The sequence below is a fragment of the Rhinoderma darwinii genome, chromosome 9 (genome assembly GCF_050947455.1).
Source record: "Rhinoderma darwinii isolate aRhiDar2 chromosome 9, aRhiDar2.hap1, whole genome shotgun sequence".
Lineage (NCBI taxonomy): Eukaryota > Metazoa > Chordata > Amphibia > Anura > Rhinodermatidae > Rhinoderma > Rhinoderma darwinii.
The window spans coordinates 79109506-79127302 of NC_134695.1; the positions used below are offsets into that span (position 1 = coordinate 79109506).

A 17797-nucleotide genomic window follows, 5' to 3' on the forward strand; every position below is an offset into this window, starting at 1 on the left:
TATGGCGTTATCTAGAGGGGGGACTGTATGGCGTTATCTACGGGGGGGCTGTATGGCGTTATCTACGGGGGGGCTGTATGGCGTTATCTACGGGGGGGCTGTATGGCGTTATCTACGGGGGGGCTGTATGGCGTTATCTACGGGGGGCTGTATGGCGTTATCTACGGGGGGGGCTGTATGGCGTTATCTACGGGGGGCTGTATGGCGTTATCTACGGGGGGCTGTATGGCGTTATCTAGAGGGGGGACTGTATGGCGTTACTTCCAGGAAGTCTGTATGGCATTACCTACAGGGGGGGTCTGTAGGGAACGCCATATAGCCCCCCCCTTTAGGGAACACCATACAGCGTCCCCCCCCTGTAGGGAACGCCATACAGCATCCCCCCATGTAGGGAACGCCATACAGCGTCCCCCCTCCCAAAAAAATGCAACCTACAGTGTGTCCTAATAAAAGACATGTATCCCCTATCCACAGGACAGGGGATACATGTGTGATCGCTGGCAGCGATAAGGAGAACGGGGGACTGAAAGTCCCCTGAAGTTCTCCACAACTAACCTGTGACTTCCGGCGTCTGCGCAGCTCACTCAAAATGAAAGGAGCGCTGGTCACGCATGCGCACAAGCACGACCGGCGCTCCATTCATTTCTCCGGAGCTGCAGACACAGACCCCAGAAGTCCGAGGTTTGTGATGGAGAACGTCAGGGGACTTTCAGTCCCCCGTTCTCGCTATCGCTGCCAGCGATCACACATGTATCCCCTGTCCTGTGTATGTCCTGTGGAGAGGGGATACATGTCCTGTGGAGAGGGGGATACATGTCCTGTGGAGAGGGGGATACATGTCCTGTGGAGAGGGGGATACATGTCCTGTGGAGAGGGGGATACATGTCCTGCGTATGTCCTGCGTATGTCCTGTGGAGAGGGGGATACATGTCCTGTGGAGAGGGGATACATGTCCTGTGGAGAGGGGGATACATGTCCTGCGTATGTCCTGTGGAGAGGGGATACATGTCCTGTGTATGTCCTGTGGAGAGGGGATACATGTCCTGTGGAGAGGGGATACATGTCCTGTGGAGAGGGGATACATGTCCTGTGGAGAGGGGATACATGTCTTGTGTTTAATGGCAGAGCGGGGAGATACCTCCCTGCTCTGCCGTACTGTTCAGTGGCGTCCCGCTGTAGCAGCCATAGCGGCTGCTAGCGGAGCCTGCGGCCATGGTGGGGGCCCGTGCCGGCGGGCGACACGGGCCCCCTCATGCCGCGGGCCCCGTAGCAGCCGCTACTGCTGCTACGGCGGTAGTTACGCCACCGTAGGTCGGGTGAGTTTGCTGGCCAATCAGGCGCAGTGATCCTGTGGTTATTACACTAGGTGTTGGTACTTTTGGCAGGGTGGGCCGGTGCCGAGTCCTGCTGGAAAATGAAATCAGCGTCTCCATAAATCTGTCAGCAGAGGGAAGCATGAAGTGCTGGGAAATGTCCCGCTAGACGCTGCGCTGACTCTGGACCTGATATAACAGTGACCAACACCAGCAGAGGACACGGCCCCCAAACCATCACTGACTGCGGACACTTCACACTGGAGCGCAGGACACTTGGATTGACGACTCTCCACTCTTCCTCCAGACTCCGGGACCTTCCAAATGAAATGCAACGGGGCGCATGCGCGCAGCTGAACATGGTGGACGCGTTCTAACCAGGCTCCGCACCTCGTGAAGGCAATCCAGCATATATATCGCTAACAGCAGACATCGAGACCCATAAAAGAAAGGAGAAGTACCTTAGAGGTTCGGGCATCCACCTATGGCCAGAGGGAGTGGAAGAAGGGGTAAGCAAACCCAGGCTCAGAGGTCCGTGGCAGATATGCTGATGGCGGCGCCGAACATGGCGGAGCAAGGCCTGCTGCAGCAGCAGCAGGTGACACAGATAGAATCCAGCACGGCGGTGTTATCACAGGATTATCCTGTGCTCCTGCGGGAAAATAGCAGCACATCACTATTGCAGGCACAGGAGGATTTACAAGGAGAGGGCCCGATCCCAGACCTGGGACTGCCGCAATCAGCGCCCGTTCACGTGTCACAGCACTCGCCCATGCCGCCGGCCATTACTTCCGGATTGACAGAGGACGCCATCTTTTCCTGCATATCAAGAGCCATGCAAGCTCAGATGGGGGAAATAAGCTCCAAGATAGCCGCGGTACACCAAGATTTACACAAAGTGGGGGCGCATATGCAGGCTATCGAGACCAAAATGACCTCCGTCACTGCAAGAGTTAACCAGAATACTAGATTTATGGAGGATCTGCAGGAGCAATTGGAGGAGGCGAACACCAGAATTGAGGACCTGGAAAATCGATCCCGACGCTATAACTTCAGGATCAGAGGGGTCCCGGAATCTCAGACGGAGGTACCGGTGGTGGTTCGTCTGCTACTCACTACCTTGATACCTGATATATCGGAATCACATATGGAAATTGACCGGGCCCATAGAGCTTTGACGGCCATGAGGAGGGATGGACTTCCCAGAGATATTATAGTGAAACTCCACTATTATTCGATTAAGGAGAAGGTGATGGAAAGAGCTAGGAAGCTTCCGGTGATCACCATCTGTAATACAGCGGTTCAGATATTTGCTGATTTGGCTCCCCAAACCATTCAAAAAAGGCGGATGCTTCGCCCTATCCTGCAGACCCTCAAACACCATGCTATCCCATATCGGTGGGCATTCCCATTTCGTCTCCTTTTCATGCGCAATAACAGGCAATATGGCTTCTCTACGCTACAGGAAGGAGAGGATCTGCTGAGGGACTTACATATTCTACAACCCCAGGATAAGTCTAGCTCCTCCCGACTCCCCATACGGGATCCCCCGTTGTCACCAATATGGCGTACCCAAGGAGGCCGTCCAGAGTTACCTCGGGAACAGAGGGTGGAATCTCGTCGGCAACAATTGAATCCGACATGACGGAAAGGAGGTCGAATATAGAAGCAGATAGTTTCTTTCTCTTTCTTTTTCTTTATTCTTCATATCGGCCGGAGATGTCTTCAAGCAGCACTGATGCTGAGTTTCAGCCGGATACCGCCAGTTGCAGTTCTCAGCGGACTGGGAGCCGGGGATCCATACGTTGGGGTGGATGAGGGGATTTCTTTTGCTTCTCTGGACTCCCACTTATAGTAATGAAAATTTGTTTATAAGCTGACCCGAAAAAGGCGAGGAAGGGTCTGGATGGGTCAAGTTCGCAGTGAGTTGGTACTCTGGCTATAGATATGTTTGTTTTTTTTAAAAATATGAAAGTTTGCTTTACCTTATATTTAACATGTGAATGCCTATTATGCTCAGGGTTGATATAGGTTAAGGGGTTGAATGTCTGGGTATATATTTTCGGAAATGCTGTGCCTTCACGACGGTCTGCTGTCCCCCTGTTCGCAGTCTTTTCTTGACTGCCTAGTCGGTAGACTATGTTCGGTACTATTGATACTTTGTGTCTGTACTATTTTTGTTCTGTCTTTTACCCCCTTCCCTTTCCCGTCTTTCCTATTTCTGACCTTTGTCTCTATGGCTGGATCCTAATATTCACATGGTTCTACCTCCTGCTCTATGATGGCGGCCATGGAATCTGCTAAAACCTTTAGCTTACTCACACATAATGTGCAGGGCCTTAATTCCCCGATCAAGCGTCGAAAAGCTTTCTTGTATTATAAATCTTCTCATGTTGATATACTATTTTTACAGGAAACGCATTTTTCTACCTCCTCTGCTCCATCGTACTTTCATAGACACTACTCACAAAATTTTTTGGCTAGTGCCTCTACTAAGCACAGGGGAGTGGGCATATGGCTGTCTCGGTCGGTCCCGTTTACACCTCACAACACGATCTCTGACCCGGATGGCAGGTACATCCTGGTCTCGGGTCTGTTACATGAATCTCCAATAACCTTTATTAACTACTATGCCCCGAACTCCAATCAACCGGCGTTCTTCCAAGGCATGTGGCGCAAGCTCCATTCATCGATAGAGGGCCCGATAATTATGGGTGGGGATTCTAATATCGCCTTGGACGCGTCCATGGATAAATCCCACGCATCCAGGGTGCGACTTATACCTCCTACGTCAACCAGCATACAAGTAGCACGTTTCTTCCATTCGGTGGATGTCATAGATGTCTGGCGGGATTTTAACCCCACAGCGAGGGATTATACTTATTTCTCCTCAGCCCATAATATTCACACCCGTATTGATCATGTTATGATGTCAACTAGCTTACTCCCTAAGGTCACGGATGCTAGGATTTTGGCTACACCCTGGTCTGATCATGACCCGATTGTGGTTCGGCTGTCAGATTTATGTGGGAGACCGCCTATCTCATCTTGGAGATTGAATGAGTCACTACTATCGGATCAGGAGATAGTTAAAGAAATCCAAAGGGATTTGGACACATATTTTCTACTTAATAAGGCACCAGACACCTCAATTATGTCCAATTGGGCGGCTCACAAAGCAGTGATTAGGGGGAAATTCATCCAGATAGCCTCGCGTAATAAGAAACGGTTGAAGGAGGTTCTGGCGTTAAAGGAGAGGAAGTTTGCGGATCTGTCTAAGCAATTTAAAACAGACCCCTCAGCAGATATTAAAGCAAAATTAGCGGAAGCTAGAACAGAATTAAATTTATGTCTGACAAGTTGGGCGGAAAAAAGTCTGCGTTGGTCACAACATAAGTTTTTTTCACAAGGGGATAAACCGGGAACATTACTCTCTAGACGCCTCACGCCCCGATTTAACACCTCAACACCACCGAAATTGCGATTGACGGATGGATCTTTATCACAGAATCCCACAAAAGTTGTTAAGGCCTTTCAGGATTTTTATTCAGATTTGTACTCAGCACCACCTCAGTTTGATAAAAATAAGGCTAAGGTCTTGCTGGAAAAAACATTCCCTACTAAACTTTCCCAAGGGGATAGAGAAACACTGGATGCTGAATTTAGTTTGGAGGAGGTATTGGATGTTATTAAAAATCTGAAGGCTCACAAAGCCCCGGGGCCAGATGGGTTTTCCTCAGGTTATTACAAACACTTTAGGGAGGTCTTGGCCCCGCACATGGTGGAATTGTTCAATGCTTATCGGGAGGGTAATAATTTGCCCCCTTTTTCGAATTTAGCTTACATACATCTTATTCCCAAGCCTCATAAGGATCATACAGATCAGGCCAACTATCGCCCGATATCCCTTCTTGATGTGGATCTTAAGATTATGACAAAAATTCTGGCGGTTATATTGAATTCCTTCCTTGCCACATATATACATAAGGATCAGGCGGGATTTATACCCCTCCGCCAGGCGGAAGACCAGACGAGACGGGCTGTGGACATTATCTCAGCTGTTCGCTCGGGGTGGGATGGTACTTCCGGACGTCAAAGTATGTTATTAAGCCTTGACCTTCAGAAAGCTTTTGACTCGCTATCCTGGGACTATTTGTTTTATGTCCTTGAGAGAATGGGCTTCGGTTCAGGTTTTTTGTCTATTCTTAAGATCTTATATTGTCTTCCTACAGCAAAAATAAATTCTAGGGGATTTATGTCGGGAGCCTTTCCAATATGCAGAGGAACGCGACAGGGGTGCCCACTATCGCCTTCCCTGTTTGCGCTGGCTATTGAGCCGTTGGCCAACCTCATACGAAATTCTCCCGACATTAGGGGGGTGAAGGTGGGAGGAGTAGAACATAAATGTGCCTTGTTTGCGGATGACATACTGCTTTTCATATCGACACCTCTCACATCCTTGCCGAATCTCTTTCATATTCTTGATCAGTTTGGCAAGCTGTCTGGGCTTAAGGTCAACCACTCCAAGTCGGTGGCAATGAATCTTACATTGCCAATTGGGGTAGTGAAGCTCCTAAAACTTAACTTTGATTTTCATTGGGATGCACGTAGATTGACGTATTTAGGTATCAAATTGACGCCCACCATAGAGTCCCTCTACGAGGACAACTTCCCTCCACTTTTTCAACAAATAGCTACAGATCTCACTAGATGGTCCCCTCTTAATCTCTCATGGTTTGGTCGCATTGCCTCCATCAAAATGACGATATTGCCCAGATTGCTATATTATTTTCGCACGCTCCCTATTGTGGTCCCTCAGAAGGCGCTTAGACAAATCCAAGGGCTCATCATGTCGTTTATTTGGGGTTCTAAAAGACCGAGAATACAGAGACAAACTTTATTTACCCCTAAAACTGCGGGGGGTCTGGGGGTTCCCAATATCCAACAATACTATCATGCAGCACGTCTGGCGCAATTTACAGATATGTATGCGAGACCATACTGCCCCCAGTGGACGCAAATTGAAACGGCCGCATGTACCAGTTTCCCGCTGGAAACGTTACTGTGGATGGAGTCCTCGGACAGACCTCCGGTTCTCTCCCCTGTGCTTTCTCAGATGTTACAGCTGTGGGACTCGCTTAGAAAGAGATTTCATATTAAATCGCCCCATAATCCGCTCATGACCATCACGGGTAATTTTGCCTTTCCTCCGGGTCTGCGTAGAATGGAATTCCGGTGGTGGCTCAATAAGGGGTTTTACAGGATTAAGGACTTCTTTGTAGGGGGGGACATCAGAACTTTGGATTACTTTAAGGACTCACACTCGATGCCCCCATCGGAGCATTTTAGATACATCCAGATACACCATTTCTTGTTGGACTGGAAATCCAGGAGGGGGGACATCAGTACATTGACCACTTTTGAACGGCTGTGCTGGCTTTCTGGCCTACGACGTAAAATATCCACGATATATTCCGATCTGGTTACTCCGGAAGGTAAACTCCCTTACATGACTCGATGGGAACACGATTTAGGTACGGGAGTGGAATTGGAGCAGTGGCGGGAGATGGCATGTACGACCTCGAAACTATCTATCAATACATCCTTGGTGGAAGCGGGTTATAAGGTATTAATGAGATGGTATATGGTCCCTACTCGTATAGCTCGATTTAACCCATTGGTGGATAAGCACTGCTTTAGACAATGTGGTGCGGAGGGTACACTAATGCATATTCTATGGGAGTGTCCAGTGGTTGCCACCTTTTGGAACCAGGTATACCAGCTTATTAATACAGTGATCCAAGTCAAACCCCCCAGGGATGTGATTACGGCTCTGCTATGCGGTCCTATTCCGGAGGTTCGGGCCCCCGCACGTAAATTTCTCCGATATGTGTTTCTGGCAGCTAAAATAACTATTGCTAGGGCCTGGCGAACACCCACGTTGTCTATGGATATGTTGATCGCTAAGATTTCATGGATAATGGTTAATGACCGCCTAACACATCTGCTGGCGGGTACATAAGACAAATTTGATGCCATTTGGGACCCATGGAGGAATCATACATTTTCGTGAATACATAGAGATGGTTAGGAGACTCTTCTACCCTACACCTTTCCTTCCCCCCCTCCTTATCCTTCTTTTGATTATTGTGTGTGTTTTGTTTTTCTCTCTCTTATCTTTCTTCCTTAGAGGCCATGTTAAGGTACTCTATAAAGCAATGTGATGTCAAGAATAGTTACCTATGTTAGCAATGAAGACATTTATATACTATTTATTTGGCAGGAGTGTTGACATCATGAATGGTATATAATGTGAGATTTATTGGAGACCATGTTGGTCTAATACTTTGTTTAATTGTATTACTGAAATGCAAAAGTTGAGACTCTGCGAGTCTGTGTTATTACCATATTATTATTATTATTTTACAAAACTGTTTAACCCCTTCCCGACATTTGCCGTACATGTACGTCATGGAAAGTACTGACTTCCCGCATCTTGCCGTACATGTACGCCAAATGTTTGGGACCGGCTCAGAAGCTGAGCCGGTGCCATCATCACCGGATCTCAGCTGTATCTTACAGCTGACATCCGGCTGTAACGGCGGGGACCGAAATTAGCTTCGATCCCCGCCATTAACCCCTTAAGTGCAGCGCTCAAACGCGATCGCTGCACTTAAGGTGTTTGCAGCTCATCGGAACCCCAGTAATGAAATTGCCGGGGTTCCTGTGGCTGCAATGGCAACCGGAGACCTAATACTGGCCTCCCGGTCTGCCTAGCACCGAAGCCGGTCAAGATCCGCCCGGCGGCGGAGCCTGATCGGCTTCCGTAGCTGCCGGCAAGATGGCGCCGGGTCAGGAGCTGATCCGGCGTCATCAGCGGTGGAAGTCAGCTGTACTGTACAGCTGACATCCACCTGTAACGGCAGGAACCAGAGCTAGCTCCGATCCCTGCCATTAACCCCTTCGATGCAGCAATCAAAATCGATTGCTGCATCGTAGCGGTTACTAGCAGATCGCCAGCCCTGACAGGCAATCGGGACTGGCGACTGCTGTTATGGCAACAGGAGACACAATGGTCTCCTGCTCTGCCATTACGGAAGCCGATTTAGGCCCCGCCGGGAGGCGAAGCCTAATCGGCTTGCTGTCAGTGAATGACTGACAGATCTAATACATTGCACTACATAGGTAGTGCAATGTATTAGAAAAAAAAAAATCTGACCGTTGGAACTTCAAGTCCCCTAGTGGGACTTGAGAAAAAGTGTAAAAAAAGTATAAAAAAAGTGTAAAAAAAAGTGCAAAAAATAAAAGTTTGAAAACAGTAAAAGTTTCAAGTAATCAAATAAAACACAATCCCCCTTTTACTCTTATCAAGTCCTTTTATTATTGAAAAATAATAATAAACCATATGTATTTGGTATCGCCGCGACCGTAACGACCGGAGGTATCAAAATATTATATTATTTATTGCACGCGGTGAACAGCGTAAAAAAAACCGTAAAAAACGTTACCAGAGTTTCTGTTTTTTGGTCACTTTGCCCTACAAATATTAGAATAAAAAGTGATCAAAAAGTCGCACGTATCCAAAAATGGTACCTATAAAAACTATAGCTCGTCCCGCAAAAAACAAGCCCTCATACACCTCCGTCGACAAAAAAATTAAAAAGTTATGGTTCTCACAACTTGGCGACAGAAAAAATACATTCTTTTTACAAAAGAAATTTTATTGTGCAAAAAGTTGTAAAACATGAAAAAGTTCTATAAATTAGGTATCGCCGGAATCGGACTGACCCGCAGAATAAAGTTAACATGTAATTTATAACGCATGGTGAACGCAGTATAAAAAAAAAAACGAAAAAAGCTGTGCCAGAATTGCTGTTTTTTTGTTTACCTAGCATCCCAAAAAATAGGATAAAAGGTGATCAAAAAGTCACATGTACCCCAAAATGGTACCAATAATAACTACAGCTCGTCCCGCAACAAACCAGCCCTCATACCGCTACGTCTATGAAAAATAAAATCAGTTATGGCTCCAATAAGTCAGGAAATAAAAAAATATGCAGTTGTGCCCGAGGGGAACATTTCTTCTGTTTGAAGAGGCGATTTTTCAAGGACCTAAAATTAGGGAACCAGGAAAGGGAGGGCCCAAACATATCCGCTGGAAGCGACGGTGCCCGTATTATACCAGGACAACACTTTCCCAGCAAAATTCCCCAAACTACAAAGGCGCGGAGTGTGGACCAAAAGGGGGATAAGAAATGACACCATTTATCAGTGCGACACCGGCCTGTGCGGAAAGGATTGCTTCACAGCGTAACACACATCTATGGATTATTTTATTGTTTTTTTTTTACCCCGTTATTATACCACCTGACTATGCCCCTTATATACTCCGCCCGGCTTACATATGCCCCACATTATAAACGGAAACACCAGTAAGACTCCAAACAAAACTACTACCAAGCAAAATCCACGCTCCAAAAGCCAAATGGCATTTCCTCCCATCTGAACCCTACAGCGGCCCAAACAGCAGTTTCCTTCCACATATATGGCATCGTCATACCCGGGAGAACCCTTTTAGCAATTTTTGTGGTGTGTGTCTCCAGTGGCATAAGCTGGGCATGACATATTTGCCACTGAATGGCATATCTAGGGAAAAATATAAATTTTTAATTTGCACCATCCGCAGCGCATTCATTTATGGAAAAGATCTGTGGGGTGAAAATGCTCACTACACCCCTTAATAAATGCCTTGAGGGGTGCAGTTTCCATAGTGGGGTCACTTCCCAGGGGTTTATTTTTATTATTTCACATCTGAGCCTCTGCAGTTGTGAACCAATACTTTGTAAATCGCCAAATTAGGCCTCAATTTTACATGGTACGCTTTCACTCCTGAGCCTGGTCGACTGTCCAGGCAAGAGATTAGGGTCACATGTGGGGTGTTTCTAAAACCAGGAAACCCAGCATAATAATTAGAGAGCTGTCTTGTTATGGTGGCACAAGCTGGGCACCACATATTGTCCACATATCTGTGGAAAAAATCCCATTTTCACTCTGCAACATCGAGTTCACACTAATTTCTACAAAACACCTGCAGGGTTAACATGCTCACTACACCCGTAGGTAAATGCATTGAGGGGTGTAGTTTCCAAAATGGGGTCACTTCTGGGGGGTTTCCACTGTTTTGGGCCCACAGGCGCCCAGAAACCAATCCAGCAACATCTGCACTCCAAATGGCGGTCCTTCCCTTCTGAGCCCTGCCGTGTGCCCAAACAGCAGTTTATGACCACATATGGGGTATTGCCGTACTCGGTAGAAATTGCTTTACAAATGTTGGGTTCTTTTTTTCCTTTATTTGTTGCGAAAATGAAAACATTTGCGCTAAAGCTACGTCTTATTGAAGAAAAAGGATTGTTTTTATTTTCACTGCCCAATTCTAATAAATTCTATGAAACATCTGTGGGGTCAAAATGCTCACTACGCCCCTAGATGAATTCCTCAAGAGGTGTAGTTTCCTAAATGGTGTCACTTTTTGGGCGTTTTCATTGTTTTTTCCCCTCAGGGGCTTTGCAAATGTGACATGGCCGCCGCAAACCATTCCTGCTCAATGTGATCTCCAAAAGCCAAATAGCGCTCTTTCCCTTCTAAGCCAAGCCGTGTCTCCAAACAGCCGTTTATTACCACATGTGGGGCATTGTTTTACTCGGGAGAAATTGCTTTACAAATTTTGTGGTGCTTTTTCTCCTTCAGTCCTTGTGGAAATGAGTAAAAATAAGCTAAACCTACATTTTCTTTGAAAAAATTTAGATTGTCATTTTCAGGGCCTATTTCCAATAATTTATGCAAAAAACCTGTTGGGTCAAAGAGCTCACTATACCCCTAGATAATTTCCTCAATGGGTGTAGTCTCCAAAATGGGGTCACTTGTGGGGGGTTTCCACTGTTTTGTCTCCTCAGGGACTTCGTAAATGTGACCTGGCCTCCGCAAACCATTCCTGCTAAACTTGAGCTCCAAAAGCCAAATAGCGCTCATTCCCTTCTCAGCCCTGCCGTGTCTCCAAACAACCGTTTATTACCACATGTGGGGCATTGTTTTACTCGGGAGAGATTGGTTTACAAATTTTACGGTGCTTTTTCTCCTTTAGTCTTTGTGAAAATGAGAAAAAAAATCGCTAAACCTACATTTTCTTTGAAGAAATGTTGATTTTAATTTTCACGGCCTACTTCTAATAATTTCTGTAAAAAAGCTGTGCGGTCAAAATGCTCACTGTACCCCTAGATAATTTCCTTGAGGTGTCTAGTTTCCCAGATGGGGTCACTTTTGGGGGATTTTGACTGTTTTGGCACCGCAAGAGCCCTTCAAACCTGACATGGTGCCTAAAATTTATTCTAACAAAAATAAGGCCCCAAAATCCCCTAGGTGCTCCTTTGCTTCTGAGGCCGGTGCTTCAGTCCAGTAGCACGCTACGGCCACATGTGGGATATTTCCTAAAACTGCAAAAACTGGGCAACAAATATTGAGTTGCATTTCTCTGGTAAAACCTTCTGTGTTATAAAAAAAATTGTACTAAAAATTTATTTCTGCAAAAAAATATGAAATTTGTAAAATTCACCTCTACATTGCTTTAATTCCTGTGACATGTGTAAAGGGTTAAGACATTTTCTAAATGCTGTTTTGAATACTTTGAGGGGTGAAGTTTTTAAAATGGGGTGACTTTTTGGGGGTTTCTAATATATAAGGCCCTCAAAGCCACTTCACAACTGAACTGGCCCCTGTAAAAATGGCCTTTTAAAATTTTCTTGAAAATGTGAGAAATTGCTGCTAAAGTTCTAAGCCTTGTGAGGTCCTAGAAAAATAAAAGGATGTTCAAAAAACGATGCCAATCTAAAGTAGACATATGGGTGATGTTAATTAGCAACAATTTTGTGTGGTATAACTGCCTGTCTTACAAGCAGATACATTTAAATTGAGAAAAATGCTAATTTTTGCAATTTTTCGCTAAATTTTGGTGTTTTTCACAATTAAATACTGAACATATCGAGCAAATTTTGCCAGTAACATAAAGTCCAATGTGTCACGAGAAAACAATCTCAGAATCGCTTGGATAGGTGAAAGCATTCCGGAGTTATTACCACATAAAGTGACACATGTCAGATTTGAAAAATGAGGCTCGGTCAGGAAGGTCAAAAGTGGCTAAAGAGGGAAGGGGTTAATAAAAAACTATTGAAAACAAATGAAATGCAACATTTACTTTCATCTGTAAACAGGACTGTGGACACCGAGCAGCGGACCCGTCATTGTAAAGCCTTAGGAAACTTTTGCGGGTGTTTTGTGTTGATTCGCTGATTAGTGTCACACCAGGAGGCGACAATCTGCAACTTTTACACAATATTCACATTTTCGGAGATACTAAAGTTTGTGTTTTCATTAACTGTTCCCATAATCAACATTAACAGAGAAAACTGCTGGAGATAGATCCCTCTGTGTGTGATGAATCTATAGAATATGAGACACTTTGTGAATTGAATTACTGAAATAAATGAATTTTTTGATGATCTAATTCATTGTGAACGACTAATATACATATATATATATATAACACACACACACACACACACACACACACACACACACACACTGCAGCTATAGGTCCCCATCCTTATAGAACGGGCTGCAGGGAGTTGTGGGAGGACACGGTATAAATGATCCGTCCATGATATAACATTAACCCTGTGATGCTGGGATCTGTGGTTCTCCTGGTGATCTTCTATGGAGCTTTGTTTCTCCAGGACGTTACCAGTTTGAACTTCATTATTTCCGATTATTTTAGTCCCGTTTACACGAGCCAGTGATCGGGAAATCATCGTTTTGACATGGCGTCTCCCTGTGTGAGTGGGATGTGCAGCAGACACTGTGTAAACTGTACGGGGACCGAACGATGGTATTCATCCAGTTTGCATCGGCCCGTGTAGAGGGCTTTGTAATGAGCGCCGATCCGCGTCTTATATCATCGATTGTTATGGGCAGAAATCCCGTCTCAAGTCACAATCCCTGAGCATCTCTGCTGCGTCCCCTGAAGCCTAAAAAGAGGCCGAGACCCTAATCATTATGAGTGCTCTTTTGGGGTAATTTGCATTGTCATCTCGTCAATCACAGGCCACTCCCCCTCTCTCCATTAGTTCCTCCTGTCAGTGACCGTGAGAGATGCCGCTCATCCCTCTCTCTCTGCAGAGACCTGAATGTGTCTGTACAGTGTGAAATCATCTGTAGTGGACTGGAGCCATCAGTGAGGGAGGAAGTAGCTAGCTTCTCCCCCTGGGGAGTCTATAACAATCACTGTATCTGCAGCCTGGGCCATCACTGCAGGGGAAAAAGGGAAGATCAAGGATTTATAACAAACAGATGGAGCAGCTTTATTGTCCTTCTAAACAGGAATAGTTTGTGGTCAGATCCCTGAAATATGGTTGTCGGAGACCAGCGAATCCTGAAGATAGAAGTCCTGGGTCCCATACAGTAAGTCCCGTGTTCACATGGTCAGGATTTCATGAGGATTTAGTAGCAGATTTTGCTCCTAAATTCTGACATTCTGCATCCAATGCAAGTGAAAGGATTTTTATTAACCCCATCCACGGGCTCTGAAAACAACCTGCGCGGAGTAATGACCGCGATGTGGATTTTAGAATCAGCATGTTTGTTATTTCTGCGGTTTCTACGCGGAAAGATCGCAGACTTGATCCATTGAAATCTTTCAGATGTGGATTTTCCTAAAAAATAACAGTGAATTTCTCTAAGGCCAGGATCACACACACATTTCTGATGCAGTTTTTTGAGACAAATATAAAAGTGGACACAAAAGAAAGAAGATCCGTCAGTCTCCTCTTTATACCGTTGGATCCACTTCTGGCTTTGGCTCCAAAAACCGCCACAAAAACTGCAGAAGTGTGTGTGATCCTGGTCTAAGGCATATATGTCACATGTAAACATACCCTAAGTGGTCAGCCTAGGGTTATGCTGTGTGATGGAGACACAGGAGCCGCTGTCAGCCGCCAGTCCAACTGAACTGACGGGAAGTGTTTCTGCAGCTTCTTTGTATAGTGGATACATAGAAGCAAAACAACACTTTTCATAAAACTATTAGGCTCTGTTCACACGCTTAACAAAAAACGGCTGAAAATACGAAGCTTTTCAAGGGAAAATTTTAAGTCGTTTTTTAAGCAACTTGCGTTTTTTGAGCTGTTTTTCTATTGTCAATGAAAAACGGCTCAAGAAGTGACATGCACTTCTTCTTACGAGGCGTTTTTTTACGCGGCTGTTTTTAAAAACGCCCTGTGGGAGTGCAACGCCGTTTTTCCCATTGAAACCAATGGGCAGATGTTTGAAGGTGTTCACCCCGCGCATTTTTAGCCGTTTTTCGGGCCGTTTACCTGCTGAAAAACGGCTGAAAATAGGTTGTGTGAACATACCCTTAGAAAAATGATTATGATGCAAAAACATAGTTCCGAGCTGCACGGGCGTCACGAGGGCGACTCCCTCCGGTATTAGGCAGGTGGTTGTAATGTTATAACTGATGGGTATATATGTAATAATAGTGGCACATATGGAGCCGCAGCCGTCGTCCTGCACATGTGGCGCACTGTCTGCGCTGTATCCGGCATCTGTCATACTGAGAAATCACTGGAGCTGCCTGTGCGGCTCAGTAACACGATCTATTGGCGTCTTATGTGGGAAGATTACCGTGATAATTAAGCGATCGTTGGGCTGCACATTACACGAGAGTCTCATGCCAAGAGTCTGGATTATTACTACAGTGAGCAGAAACCTGACGGAGCCAAAGTCAGTGCTGCCGCTACATGTCGGGGGCTGCGGACGTCTTCTCCAGCCGGGGCGGTCAGACGCAGCATTGTTACTGATCACTGGGCTTAGTTCTATTCATTATTTCCGTGTCCTCTGACAACACTCCCTGTCTGGACGTAATGTAAGTTTACAGGTGGAGTGGTTATGGCGGCATGCTCGCTGTCCTGTATGCCGCCTGTCCCTGGTGCGCTCTCAGCCTCCTGCGCTCCATGTCCGGTGGTGGAGCGGATCCGTGCCTCGTTTGTGGAGATGTAGGAGCGGTCGTGCTGCGTGGAGTTATATTTAGCGTCCTGTATGTGGTGAAGTCTTTGTTCTATCGTCCGTGTCATCTCCCCATGTGCTGAGGCCTCTGAGCGCTCGGATCAGGTGACGCCGTTCCTGCTGCCGCACTCTTTCTCATCCGTGCGGTACAGACGATGGATGAAACGTCTGCGGCTTTGTACTCGTCTTTTTGTGTGTAAAAGAAAAGCTCTGAATCCGGGCAAAATAATGAGCAGGTTACACGAAGCGGTTAACTCCTCGCTGCCTGGCAGTCAAAACAACGAAGCCCGAAGAGTCCAAACTGCACCACATAAAACCTCAAGTGGAGGCAACAACAAGACCAAGTTACACCTAATTCTGCTCCACACACTGGGGTTCATCCGTCAAATCCTTCACCGTATTGGTCATCGTACGGCACCATTTATCACCCCCACAGCTGACAGTATTATAACATCTCATGGCGCCAGTTATTTGCTCCACGTACAATGAGCGCAAGCTGCGGTCCGGCTATCAGCCCATGTGCAACATTAATAATGTGATGGATCGCAGCAAAGACGCCATCACTATGTGACCCCCAATGTCTCCCAGCATCCCTCTGTGCTCCCTACTCATGTACGCGGGTGATTACGCTTCGCTCGCTCAGTTACAATCATCACTTTGAGACATTGCGGTCATCAACAGTCAAGAAGTGCGGATGGTTTATAAGAGGTTAACGGGGCAGTGCGGGAATCCAGCAGCAGAGCGGAGGACGTGAGGGCTGTGAAGTAGAAAACGAGCGCGCCGAGCGCCCCACTCCTCGCCTCATTAGTGCTCGGCCCGCTGGAGCCTCCTGACCTCTCCAGACATCTCCAAGATGAACATGTATTTCTGTCTGCCGGGGGGTGAGGACATTGCGGATCTGATCACGCCGCCGTTACAGCAGTGCGCAGACCTTTTGCGGAACGAATTGCGTGAACATATTGTTTGCTAAAGTCTAGATTCACCTGAACGTGTCCGTTTTGCATTGCAGTTCCGCCGCCTCTGTGTTTTTTACGCCAGCAAACAAAAATGAAGGTGTTTTTTTTCCTTATCATTTCTTTAGCTACTGGTGAAAGACACGGACGGCACACGGACGGCACACGGGCGGCACACGGGCGGCACACGGAGGGCACACGGACGGCACACGGGCGGCACGCGGGCGGCACACGGACGGCACACGGGCGGCACACGGGCGGCACACGGGCGGCACACGGACGGCACACGGGCGGCACACGGAGGGCACACGGACGGCACACGGGCGGCACGCGGGCGGCACACGGACGGCACACGGGCGGCACACGGGCGGCACACGGACGGCACACGGGCGGCACACGGACGGCACACGGGCGGCACACGGAGGGCACACGGACGTCGTGTGGGACTTCAATGGGCTGCATGGTGCACCAAAATAGGACATGCGACGGACACACGCTACGTGAGAAACAACGCATGTCTGAACAGCCCCATTGAATTTCATAGGTCCGTGTGGTGTCCGTAAAAAAAACAGAACGCGGACGTGAAATACGCTGGTCTGAATAAGGCCGCACTTTCACGGGACATCACGGCATCCAGTACACGAGGGCTTCTTTGCGCCCGGGTTACAGATGCAACAATCGGACCTCCCGGGGTTAGAGCGCCTCAGCAGCTGATAGTTCTCTATGTCACACTCTGATGAACCCCGGGAAGTCCGGGCGCCGCGTCTGTAACACGGGCGCAAAAAACACTTGTATTATGTCCGTCTGAAAGTAAAGCCCCTTTATCTTCAGCTCTTCCCACTCAGCCCGGGTCCCTCAGCCTTCGCCATTCTCCATATATAATATGTATGGCCCTCTGCGGGGGAGGGCACGACGAGCTCCAGTGTCCTGGGTGCCATGTGCTCATGGGTTGCACTTGACATCTTTGGGTTAACCGCGTTCCCGTCCTGCAGGTCTGAGGCCATTATTATTATTGGGGACGCTTGAGTGGGCTAATCCAGCCATTCCCCCGGCTCCTAATGGATGTGGAGGACTCGACGCTCGGTGTATGGCGGGGGCTGGTAAATGATTAATGGGAGCCCCCATAACTAGCCCCATTATACACACATGACGGAGACGTCACGCAGATGAGACCTTCACACACACATTTTTCTTTGTTGCTCCAATACATGTAAAATTAAAATAAAACCGCTCTGCAAATAGTAAAACGTTTCCTATGAATCTGTGTCTACAGCTCCTAGGCAGAACTATGTGTTTCCATGGTAACAGACTAAAAAACAAACCATGTAGTCTGATCCCAGTCACATTCTCATCCCTCCTCTCCTTACTAATACAGGTCTAGTAGGTCACAAGAAGCAGAGGAGGGGTGAGAATGTCACT

At 47.0% G+C, this 17797-nt stretch overlaps 1 protein-coding gene across 1 annotated transcript in view; it reads right to left on the minus strand.

Moving 5' to 3' along the window:
• Window positions 1–3038: 3038 nt before the first annotated feature.
• Window positions 3039–17797, minus strand: part of HYDIN (HYDIN axonemal central pair apparatus protein) — a 35914-nt gene continuing 21155 nt past the window's right edge. Inside the window, exon 18 of the mRNA XM_075836798.1 lies at window positions 3039–3161. Within this exon, the coding sequence (XP_075692913.1) occupies window positions 3039–3161 (123 nt within the window). The remainder of the gene's footprint in view (window positions 3162–17797) is intronic.